At 38.4% G+C, this 13,242-nt stretch overlaps 1 protein-coding gene across 1 annotated transcript; it reads right to left on the bottom strand.

Annotated features, from left to right (window-relative positions):
- Positions 1 to 1,586: 1,586 nt before the first annotated feature.
- Positions 1,587 to 12,633, bottom strand: LOC108778055 (high mobility group protein DSP1). Its single transcript, XM_018545123.1, has 5 exons — positions 11,775 to 12,633; positions 4,185 to 4,403; positions 3,373 to 3,536; positions 2,808 to 2,982; positions 1,587 to 2,572 (listed from the first exon to the last, which is right to left on the bottom strand). Exons 1-5 carry the CDS (start codon positions 12,426 to 12,428, stop codon positions 2,450 to 2,452), a joined length of 1,335 nt encoding a protein of 444 aa, XP_018400625.1. The 5' UTR covers positions 12,429 to 12,633; the 3' UTR covers positions 1,587 to 2,449.
- Positions 12,634 to 13,242: the final 609 nt, after the last annotated feature.

Below are 13,242 nucleotides of genomic sequence, written 5' to 3'. Positions count from 1 at the left end.
AGAGAGAGAGAGAGAGAGAGAGAGAGAGAGAGAGAGAGAGAGAGAGAGAGAGAAAAAGTCAAACAGAGAAGAAAATACAAAATACCTTTCACGATGCATTAAGGCTACGATCGTACGAGAGTCGTGCGTCAATTAGGACGAACATTGCTTAATATTCATCGTATCATCATTACTTTATTTTAACGCTCCTGCGACTGTAGCCTTAAAGAAAAATAAAGAAAATAAACATGGTTCTGTTGGTATTATCAAATTCAAATTTAAAGTTAATAATTAAACGTGTTAAAATGGACGTGGAGTTGCGGTCGAATTTGTTAGACAAGAGACAAAATTTTATTGGCTGCCAGGCCGCCGGCAGCCTTGAAACAGCGCGAATGCTACGATAAAAAAAAAATTGGAATTTCGTTTTCGTGAATACAATAGTCGTCGTTTTTTTTTATAAACAAGCATTAGAACTTGGCGCTGCTCCAGAAGAATATCATGCTACTAATTTTGATTTTATATTAGGTCCCTGCACATGAAATGTCGATTTTATATGTATATCAACGCATTTTTAATTTCCGAAAAAATATAAAGGTATAGAATAACCGCGAGAAAACTCAATTTAATTTAATATTCAATTAAATTTTTTATTAAGGAATATTAAATATTATTCCTTAAAATTATTTTTTTTTAAATGAATAATAATGTTCACAAAATCAAAAATACAGGAAACTTAAAGATAAGATATAAAAAAATATATATATATATATTTCCAGCTTTATATTCCGGACGTTAAATTTTGTATACAATTAATAATTTTTTTTTCACACAATTTGATCTAAGTGTGTAGTCTACAACAAACCACTTCTAAATTATTCTTACAATTAAATCTTAATTTATCAAAAACCAATCTAGAAATCATAATTATAATAAAATAGAATTAATGGTAATAATAATAATATATTAGCAATATCAATATTATTAATGTCTGATTTAAATACCTTTAAAAAGGAAAAATAATATGAAATATTTTATATTTTCAAAATTTGATAAAGCATAATAATTATGATCATATTGTGGTATGCTCGTATAATAAAAGTAAACATACATTCTGATTATTAAAAATAGGTTCACTTTTTCAGAAGATGACATCTCATATGCAACGATCTAATAGAGAAGCTGCGAGCTACATACACATGCACTCTCTTTCTCTCTCACACACAGTTTCTCCCGATTCGATTCGTCGCATCGTTTATCGGCTACGTAATTAAGGCTCAATCACATGGTGGCTCGTGGCTTGTAACACCGCCGTGTAATATCGAAAAAAGTACATCGTATGCTAAAAAAGACGTAGAGAGTCGCCGGAGAATTCAAGTCTGCGTTAAGATACACGTATACTTAATTCTAAACGTACTTACAGCTACTACAAGAGACATGTGTGTATCTCGATAAAATCAATTATATATTCGCAAATATGCGTAAAGCGGCCCCATGCCCCACGCGCGCTCAATATGACCGATTTGCTAAAAATATACGAAAGACAAAAATGAAGCTCTCTGTACAAGGATATACAACAATTGTCTGCACGTGTCTGTGTATGTGGTATGTATATATACGTGTTCATGCCATAACGACGCTGGCAACAAGTGAACAGAATTGAACTGGAATTGAACTGAACTAAAAGAAAGATCCCCAAAAGTACAGTATATTAATTTTGCAACAACGCGCAATGACTTATCCCTCTCGAGAACGAAGATCTAAAACAGCGGTCTCTCCCGTGCCTAATGTGTGAAAAAGACAATCGAAATAGCATGGTTTTTGCATATTGGACAAAATCTAAAAGGACACGTAAAAAGAATTACAACTATTTCTGATCTTCGTACTAATGAGCTCGTCATTACCGCGGCGTTTCGTCATTAGTAAACTAAGCTACATAGTTCATAATATAGCGTCGACGGAGCAAAAAGTCAACAATGATTGAGCCCCTGCGCCTTCCATCCGGATAGAGAAAGTATGGGCTTTGCCTTATCTCTTCCGTTTTTGCTTTTTATTCATGGTTCTGATTTCTTTTTTCTTTCATTATCTTCTGCTATCCTACTAGCCGCTTTACATCATCGTTACTATCAATATGTTAAAGTACAAATGTTCACTCACACAATGATCCTCGCTCGCTCATGCTCGCGCATCACTCATGCATACCAGTTTTTCTTTTAAAATAATTACCATAATTAGCGCGGATTACTTTATCATTATCGTAAATAATCGGGGAAAGAATTAGGAGGTTGGTTGGTGGGGATTGTTGAAGAGCTTGGTTGATTGGTAGGTTGCTTGGTGGTTAGTTGCTTTGTTCTCCTAGTGATGGTGGTGTAAGTACGCTCACGCTAAGGTCAATGGTACGTACAGTAGGTGAGGTATGCTTTCAGGATGAAGGACACGGGGTGATAGATGAAGAAATTTCGACGTGCATCCGCTATTCGTCGTCTTCCTTCCATTCCTCTTCGCTGTCGCTTTTTATTGTAGTTTGGTTCGCCTGTGCTCCTCCTACCATTGGGGCACCGTCATTTTGCATTTTCTTTTTGTACGCGGTCATTTCCTGCGAGGTAAAGGTCTCATCTTTATTTCAAAAATACTTGGATATTTATCTCTTATAAATTAATTTGATCAAACTGATTTGAATTGTGCTATACAAAAGAAATCAATATATTCTAACATATAGACGTACATAAGAAAATCTGACTTTTAGTTTCAGATATTACATGGTTGTAGTATAGGATTTAGGAATCTTAATAGTTAAAAGCATAAGATTGTAATAAATTTCGATATGTTACCCTTTCGTATCGAGCTTTATCCTTTTCTGCCATAGCCTCGTATTTAGATTTGGTTTCGGGATCTGCGTCCGACCATTTCTTGCCTAATTCCTTAGCTATATCACCTACGCCGTATTCAGGATTCAGCATTTTGACCTTACCGCGTTCGTCGTTGCAGAACCAGAAGAAAGCAGACCTGATGAAATTAATCATGAAATATATCTGCTGCTACTGAAAGGGTACCATGTAATACGATAATATATTAAGTTAGCCTTTTTGTTGAAACTAAAGAAAATCAAAATGTATGATTTGGAGATAAAGTAAATTTAAATTTAGTTTTGAGAAATTGCTGTAAATTTAATACTAAGAAAAATAATTAATAACTTTAGTTTTAAAAAATAATATGATAATTGCAGGAAATAGGTAATAAATTTTTCTAAAATGTGAGTAAAACCTTAAAAATCTTTAAACTTCTGTTTTTATTTAAGTTTTTCTAAGTCTATATTTTTTCATTATATATTTAAATATTAATCAACAAATTTTTTCTCAAGATCGAAATACATTATGTAAGAACATGAGAGCTTACAGCGATCTCTTGGGAGCATTGTGATCCTTGATGTGTTTACGTTTCTTGCCCCTGCCCTTATTTTCTCCCTTAGGCGGCGTATAGTTCTGCATCTCCGTGTCGTATCTCTTCTTATCTTTCTCTGCCATTTCGTGGAAACGTTTCTTCTCAATGTCCGACATGGTCTACGACACAATGCGACATTCCGCCTATGTAGCGTTAGCGTTTTTATACAGTTAGTCTCACAGATCGAGCCACGTGCGATAAGTGTTCAATTACTGAGAAAATAAGTGTTTCCCTATCGGTACAGCATATTCTGTCATGTATAGTCGCGTGCATGCAGGATAATGAATGCTTTAAACTTTAAAACACTCATTCTTTAATAACAATGTCACGATGAGAAAGATTTTTGCATGTATAGGTTGAATTTTCTTTATTAATAATTTTGATTCCGCTAAACAAGATGAAGATTGACGGTTTAACGAGGCGGGATGTGTCGGCTCGTAACGACGCGCTTAAATACCATACTTGCGCGTGGCGTTTACCGAGTGTCACATATTTATTCAGAAGCCGAGATCAAAGTAGCTCTCGCGAATCCGCAGGCTTTAGACAGAAGAACATTATGTATCCCACTCTCTCGCTCGCACCTCGGGCTGTGAAACCAACATACAGGGAAATCCAACGAAGTATCATTTCCAAGTTAGTTCTTGCATTTCTCTTGATTGTAGTATTAGCAAAGGAATCTATATTAATCCATCTCGAATTTATAACATTATATCTATAAAAACGAGATTTGCGTAATGAACTAAAGCGAATAATTTTAAAAGTCTCACCTTCCACCTCATTGCACACTTTTTGGAGAATTCCCGGAAAACGATCTTCTCCTCGGGATGCTTCTTTTTATGCTCCTGACGACATGTCTGGACGAAGAACGCGTACGCTGTCATCCGTCCCCTTGGCTTCGAATCTTTTCCTCTCGGCATATTGTCTCGCTGTAGACTCTGAGCGTTATTTTGTTGAAGATTATTTTGCGGTATCTGCTGTATCGGGTGCTGAAATCCAAGCAAACGATCTACAATGCAAAATGCTGCCGCGGCAAATAGCAAAAGACCTGTTAACGTCTTTAAAACAGCAAGTCTCGACAATTTCTATTTTTATATCAAAGAAGATTTCTGAGACGAAAATGCTTCTCTATATTTCGACATGAAAACAAACAAGAAAAAGGCTCTAAATTCTCAAAATAGAAATCTTCCATTTTTGCATTGAAAGAAGCTCTTAAATGCTGAAATAGAAACTTCCACTTTCGCATCGGAAGATATTTAAATTTAAAAATAGAAATTATCTATTTTTATATGTCATAATTATTTATTTTTACATTAAAAGGAGAATTTAAATCGTAAAACAGATACATTCTATTTTTAAATCGAGAAAAATTCGTGTATATATATATATATATATTTGTTAATACGCGAAATAATATGCGGTGTATCGTCGTATTATGAGAAATTTGCGTAAGAAGTAAGAGAACTTCCTTGCGTGTTATTAGCTCACGAGGAGCAAAAAATAAAAGATTTTTTTTTACTGTGATGCGAAAGATTGGTCACTCAGGACATTGCTGCGAGCGAATTTAGCAAGATATATCCGCGATAATTGAGACGTGTCGTTACGCACTTTACGTAATACGACTTGCGTGTTAAATTAATGAACGGCTGCGGCCCGCGATCTCACATTGACAATGAGACACACGTAACAATGCTCGCCGTACAAACGCGCGTTTTTGATTTTGTCAAGTAACAATGGTCATTACATTGTACGTACGTGCAATATTATACAGTATATTATCATTATGTACATAATTATCATGTTGTTACACATAATGCCGTATAATAATAACATAGATTGGCATTATATTATTATAATTATATCAACATTGTTACATGCTTGTTACCGCTCCAACCATAGTCCCGCAAATCTCATCGTTGCGGAGAGTCATTGTTAAACTTAATAATTTTACGTAGATTCAAAATAAAATAATAACATAGATAAAAGTAAGTAAATAAATAAATACGAAAACACACATACATACGTATGTACGTCAGACGTCTTCAATATAAGAATAAATGAAAATTCAATATTCTTCCAAACGTTGTCGTTGATTGATAATCTTAGAATTGAAAGCAGACAAAAAGCATCTAGATAGGTAAACAAAAAAAAACGTCCATCTTTTTTTAGACGCGACTCTTTGTTGTTAGACACGACTTAAAGCACGTGCGCACCAGTTTGTATATATTCATTATGCTATACACGTCACATACCCGATCGGGCTTTGCTCTTGCTTCGGGCTCTTTGAAATGTGTAAGACGTGATATAGCACAATTATACTTGTACTATACGTACAATATACCGACCGTTATTACTCCGGATTGCGGATAATAATAGTTACCACGTACCTGCAGAAATAATCGGAAATCTAGTTGACCTACGTGCGGATGTGAGATCTGCCGGCAAAATAACTACTATGTAGAATCGATGACATTGTCATTGAGTCGGTCCATAAGTAATGCGGGTTTCTTTTTCATTTTTAGACGATGTAAACGTAAACGACCGCCAACTTTTGCGGATCTGCTTCCGCGATCCGGAAACTCGCATTATTTATGGGACGGTTCAATAGATCGCATTACATAAAATATATACCTGACTTAATTAATTAATTACGTCTGATTTTTGTTAATTAATTAATTAATTAATTAATATTCAATTTTGATGGCAAGCGTTCTTAAGAACTAATTTACCTATTCATCGAAATATCTGAGTAACGAAAGAGTAAAAACGACTTTCAAGGTATATCGCGCAACGGAACGATTTCGCGTTATTTTTCCCTTCTCGTTTTCCTTCTCGCACTCGCCGCGACATAGGGATTAAGAATTTATGCCCCTTGGGCCGCAGGCGTTACATTACGGCATATGGTTTCCTATGGTCTCGCAGTGCGCATGGAAATAAAATTAACGTCGGGCACGGAAACGGAAGTCAGATGTTTGCGACGAGGCATATTCTATGAACAACAACAAAACAAAAAAAGACAAAAGAAAAAAAGCTTTAAGGTTGTGACCACGATTGCGGTCTCATTTGTTCAGCAGGTGTTCTTTCACACCTAGAAACGTTCTATCATTCATATGAACGCACTGAGCACAATTTTTTATTAATCTGTCAAAATATTGGAAAATACTTTGTTCCTTTCAACTGTCAAAATTGAATGAGTTTATATACTGACAGAAATATTTTAGACTATTTTAAACAGAACAATCGAAAGTGTTCTGCGCATTTTCTATAATATTTTCTAACTCTAATTCAGAGAAATATTTAATGATTTACTTCGTGCTGTAAATTTGTTTCTTTATATTAACTTTTTTTTTTATAAATAGTTAAAAAATTGTAAAGAAATTAAAATAATTAAACAATCTAGTTTCGACAATCAAATCTTAGTGTTTGTTCTCTCAAACTTGTCGGAAATTATTGTTGCTGTGTCCATTTGAAACAAATGCTAAATGTTGAGAATCGTACAAAGTATTATCTTGAGATTTATCCGTGAATGACTCTCGGATGTAAAGAGAGTAAAAGTGCAAGTAAGAAAGTAACTCTGCGGTATACTTTTCAGTACAGTGTCCGTTTGTATGACTCTCTTGAGAGTGACTCTCGACTGTAGTTCTCTCAAATAGACACACACAAACCATTAATCTTTTTACAGACTTCTTGACAAACGTTATAGATACGCTAAATTCTAAGTGTACTCGTATCAGAGATCGTTACCGCATGCCTGTTAATTAAAGCGTAAATCATGCCGATGATCCGTAAGTTTCGGTAATGGGCTCGGTTGAACAGTTGTGGGCGGGTATAAAATTTAGAAATCGTTTTAATTAAGAAAAATATATACGCGCGTGAGAAACCGGGCCAAGCGAATGAAAAAGAAGTGAAACACATTCCTCTTTTGTCGGCATGTTACATGAAGTCGAACTATTTTTCTAAAAAAAGAAAAAAAAAGTAAATCATTCAATGTATACATATAATGTAAAAAATAGTTTTATATAAATATTAAATACGATTTTAAGTAAATATTAAATAGTTAAACTTTATAGATAGATTCGGGACAAGTTGTTTCATTAACGTGACGTAACTTTTCGATGGAAAATCGAAATCCGATTCTCTCTCTCTCTCTCTCTTTCTCTACGACATGTCTATTACCTTCTACTTCAAATATCTACATTTTAGTTCATGGAACTTTAAACAAAATATGTTTAAAGTTTCCGGCTGAGATATCGTGAAAATGTGTAAATTACGTCGCTCCTTTCGAGCATTATTATTTCGAAAGTGCGTAATCGGCCCGATCATTCATCATCACAAACTTTCATACGTGAACTTTCATATATAGTCTAACATGTATTCCGGAACAGGATTCCGCTTTCGTCGCACTATTACAAGCTTCGATTATCCATTGACGATGAAAAAAAATTTACACGCGACTTCAATATCACTGTCAATATCAATGATTACGATTGAGAGATCGTCAGAAGAAGACGGCAATCTCGGATTACTATCAAATTCACAAGAAGAGGAGATCTGACGTTTTTTTCCAGAAGAGAAAAGACGATTTCAAGTAACTGTACTTTGTGACGACGTAATCGATTAAAAAGCTAACACAATATAAATGGAAATTTTATGAAAAGAAAAAACCGTTTTTAATTAAATACTATTTATCATAAAAAATGATAAAGCTACGATCTTCCTTATATTACAAAAAATAATCTTTTGTTTCGAACACTCACTGGACAGAAAGAACGGTTTTGCTATAGTATCTAAAAATGTGATTAGATATAAATCTAAAAATAATTTTGTCATAATAATTAGAACGTTCAAACTGACTGGGATATTAAATTTTTTGCAGCATTGCTCATCATGCTTGAGTTTCCTACGCAATTATTTTGATGATTCAACAAAATTATTTTCAGATCTGTAGATCTGAAAGAAATATCTTGTATGAATAAGCATAATTTGATATGAAAATTACACAAACTTTATTTTTCAATTAAAAATTTCATTAAAATAACCAAATTTTGATTGAAACACTATTTTTTAATTAAAAAAATAAGAGTTTTTGAAATTCACATATCATAGAGCTAAATGTTTAATGTCCCGGCAAAATCGTTCTTCCCATATACTTTCTCATGTAAATATATGGATATATCTTTCCAATATTCTCGAAATTTAAATTTTAAATCTGAGCAGTCTCGATCAATGTAAACTAAACAAACATCCTAAAACGAGAGAGCATAGTGTCTGTGAGATCAATTAGGGAGTATTTCTGTTCCCTTATATTTGACAAATTTTTTTATCTGTTCCGTTCAGTTGCAGAGTATCTGCGTTCTCCTTCGACCTTCCTCTCCCCTCTTTTCTCGCCACACACGACGGTCGAAAGCGTGCTTGGAGAGCAAAAAAGGGAGGAGGGGGACAGTTATAAAGAACAGATCTCTTGACACTTAGTGTTAATGTGAAATCGCGAAACGAGCAACGAGAAAGAACAAGATAATATCAACCGGCAAGCGCGGCTGGACTTGCTGAACGCGAACGCACTTATGAAGAAGGCTGCACGAAACCCGGAATCAATAGCGGACGGCGGATGTACGTACGTACGGATGGACGGACGGACGGACGGACGGACCGAACGAACGAACGAACGAACGAACGAACGAATGAACGAACGAACGAACCGACGGACGGACGGACGGACGCGACGGGATGAGAACGCGCGAAAATCCAGGCCCAATCAACCAGACATTGGCATACGATGACAATCGGAATTGCTTCTCAACTCTACTGTATATATGCGAATTATGAGACGGAGAATCACCTGAATCTGTCTCGTTCTTTTTTCTCACATTAGATCCGTTATTTTTTATTCTTGCATTGGAACTCTCTTTCTCACTGTCGCCAAATATCAAACGTATATCTACTTAACTTTGAATTCCAAAACTATACTAGTTCAGTTATAGAAAACAGAATCTAATATGCATCACGATATTTTTTTTTCTCTCGTAATTCGATATCCCACAAAATATAGCTTTACACGACACGAAGATCCTTTTTGATTCGCACGAGATAACCGAAAGAGGATCCCGAGGGTTCCCGCCGTCTTTCCATCGTTTCCATCCAGATCCGCGTACAATCGCGAATCTCGTCGAGCCGAAGCAGGCAAAAGAACCGACCGATTAGTCGGTCGTTTGCCTTTTCCGAAAATGTTAAAACGAGCGAATACTTTATAGAAAGCTTTATCGAGCCTTCGAAATTTTCTTCATAGCAAAGGTTACAGAATTTACATCGAGGAAAAATCAGCTCGAAATTGCCCAAAGAATTTATAGGACTAAAGGAATGCAATTAACTGAAATATTCCGTACACAAGATAAATCATACGAATTTTTTCCATTTAACTCGTCATTACACGAAGTTACGTTGCAAAAAAATTACGTTTCTCTCTTCCAAGTATTTCTAAATTCCTTTCCTCTCTTCTACAAACACAGATAAAAAATTCAGTTACTGAGATTATCGTTGTCGGCGATCGGTGAAAATCGATCAATACCGCACCGGAACAAATTATATACCTCTCTCCAATAACATTTCCTTCTTTTTACTGTAAAACCGCTAACACAAAAGATGATAAACGAAATTTCCACGGGAATACACCGTATTTCCCTGCCTTTATGCGCATATGAGACGACACTGAAGAAAACGAAGGATACGAACACCATGCATATACCTTTTATCGCAATTATCGCAATCACGTTCTCGGATCGCCTCGTCGTTGCCTATCAAAGCCTACCCTAAGTACAACCGAAGGGATATACCTAACTTTTCTCCTGATACCTGGGCCTATCGCCGCTGACGATCTTAATTCCTTAACATATCTTCCAGATGCAAGCAGCGGAGCGAGTTCAGGTAAAACCCATCACGACTCGATATTTTTAATTTAAAGAAATATAGGATATATATTATATTTAAATTCGCCTATATATAATATCAAAAGAAATACGAATAATACATACGAGAATTGATCCACGAATGAAGCAAGTGTATTTCGTTGAAATCATCGATAATACTACTTGACTAACTAAAAATTAACCATCTTGTCAAGATTCGTTAATGCTCAAATAAAAATGTGCGTGCATTTTCCGGCAATTGTAAAAATCCGATCTAATACTATGACGAGATAGAAGGGACGACGGACAAAATCAGACAAAGCTTTCCGTCTTTGGTGGAGAGAAAGACAAGCGGGAAGAGAGACAGAGAAAGAAATTCTGCATTAAAAAATGTACGTCGCATGAAAAAAAAAAATCAACTTGCGTGCAGCGAATGCGAAATAATATTTGGGAACTTCCTTGGTACATTTTTTGCGTCTTATCAATCGCGAGCGCGTGTATTATTCCAGACAAGTTATCTTATAATTTTAGAATTAATATTATTATTTGTGGAATATTTAACGAACTCGTATTCATTTTTACCAAAGCAAATTAACTTTCAACCACATGATTCAATTTACTTTTTTCATCTTTTTCTTATTTTTAGAACTAGAAAAAATAAAGAGTTTATCGAACCGAGATTAAAATTAAAACTACACTGGTAGAAACGGGCATCAGTAAAGGCATCCGAGGCATAAAGAGATCGTTAAAACGAACGGACTCTGCCGCGTATTTCACAGGAGGCTTTCGGAAAAGTTGTCAAAAGTGGCCGCATGGCCACCTGGTCGAACCGGCTATATCTCTCTGTCTTCGTGTTACAGCCACCCGCTCGCTCGTCCGTTCGCCGAGCGCGCGAAAGTGGCCGAAAGACCGGCGAGCAAGGGGAACGAAGGGGAACGAGGGGGAACGAGGGGCGAGGAACGAGGTCGTCGCGTTTCGGCCTACGTATCTACAACTACAACGTGATACAAAGGCGTCGCATAAACGCAAATCCGTTACCGGACCACTGTTTCTTAGATCGAACGAAGATTCAATTTGCGCGCGATAGAGGGACGACGATCCTTCTCTTATACAAATTTATATACACACGCGATCATTCTTCACTATTCCCAAATGTTGAACAATGGCGACTCGAGCATCGACTGACGATCACTGAGTTCTTTACATCGCTTATCTATTTGTCACCTTGAATCTCGATACGAATATCTTCGTAATCAAAACGCGGACATCCGGTAACGTAAAAGCATTCGTGAAATGCCTGAAGAAAGCGCAAAAGTAAAAAAATAAAAAAAAAAGAAGGAAGACTTTGGCGCCGCTTGCCAAGAACGCGGGAAAAGAAACCGCTATCGCGCGCGCGGAAAGGGAGATGAACTTTTTCTTTCTTCTCGAGGGTACGGTTACTCGTACTTCGCAACATACCGGGGACATAACGGGGGGCGTGGACGTTTGCGTGGTAATGGGCGAGAGGTGTTGCTGCTGCGGCTGCTGTTGTTGCTGCTGGCCCTGCAACTGCTGGTGCAGGTTGTTCTGCGCGGCAGCGTCCATAACTCCGCCTGGATACCACCACTGTACGCCGGGCGGCGTGCCGCCGCCACCGCCGCCGCCACCGCCGCCGGCGGCGCCTTGTCCAGGACCCGGCGCCGTACCGAGCCTGTAATCGTATCCACCCCTCATGCACGCGGCGGCGCCGCCGACCGGCGTGGATGTCGACACCGGACTCGATGCCGCGCCGGTGGTGGCCGGGTTCTGGAAGCTGGAGGCCATTTTGTAGGAGAAGAGCTGTTGGTTCGCCGCGGCGGCAGTACTCCGGACGTTGTCCGGATGATGCTGCGACTGCTGCTGCTGCTGCTGCTGTTGTTGTTGTGCAAGCTGTTGTTGCTGCTGTTGCTGTTGATTCAGCAGATGCTGATGTATAGTCTGTTGTTGCTGTTGCTGTTGTTGCTGCTGTTGCTGTTGATCGGTCGAAACGGTATTCAGACCCGCGGGCCACCAGGCGGCACCGCCGGATGCATCCTCTCGGTTACCCGGGCTCGCGGTGCCCCAGCCACCGGCCACGCGGTGGTGCTCCGACATATCGCGACGTACGTTCGTACGTCCGTCAGCGTTCCTCAGCCTCTCGTTTTACCCGCCGGTGACACAACACCAGCGAGGGAAAAGAAAAATTCACGGAGGAATTGCTCGCACGCTCGCGCGCACGTACACATGCACGCGTTAACGTTCCCTTTCTCTTTCCCTCTCCCTCTCTCTCACTCTATTCCTGTCCGTCTTTCCTTCTTTCTCGTTACAAGTCTTTTTCTCTTCTTCCCTTTCTCTCTCTCTCTCTCTCTTTCTAGTTTTCACACGCACACGCGCGCACTCGCACGCTCGGTAACATCCCGCGTGCACACACGGTGCACACAGACACAAACAGACAGACAGCTATAACTCTATATTACTCCTTCTCTCTCCCTCTTTCTCACCCTCTCTCTCTCTCTCTCTCTCGCTCTCTCTCGTTCTCTCTTTCTCACTCGCTCGTTCGCGCGCACGTACACGGAATCCGTCTCACATTCGCACACTTGGGAACTCGCTGGTACGAACGCTTAGATGTCGGACAGGAGAGGAAAGACCACGCACCACACGCACGCGTTTCAAACGCGTTCCCACTGTCACAACACACTGTCTCCGCGTTGAAGCAACGGTCGACGGTTAGACTCCGGCTACGAGAAAGAACACCGATGCGATCACTATAAGGCTCGTGCTTGGCCGCGTTCGTTTATTCGCATCGCGGAACGCGCGTTTCCTTTTCTGTTTTTTTCCTTCGCGCGCGTAACACCAGCGCGTAAAACACGCCGCGGCGCGCTTAGCTTCAGTTCCCCGTGAATATACGTACGTACGTTATACTTGGGAT

Source organism: Cyphomyrmex costatus, unplaced genomic scaffold (assembly GCF_001594065.2).
Source record: "Cyphomyrmex costatus isolate MS0001 unplaced genomic scaffold, Ccosl1.0 scaffold474, whole genome shotgun sequence".
NCBI lineage: Eukaryota > Metazoa > Arthropoda > Insecta > Hymenoptera > Formicidae > Cyphomyrmex > Cyphomyrmex costatus.
The sequence above is the reverse complement of the archived record's forward strand: the minus strand, read 5'-3'. Positions and strand labels throughout refer to the sequence as shown.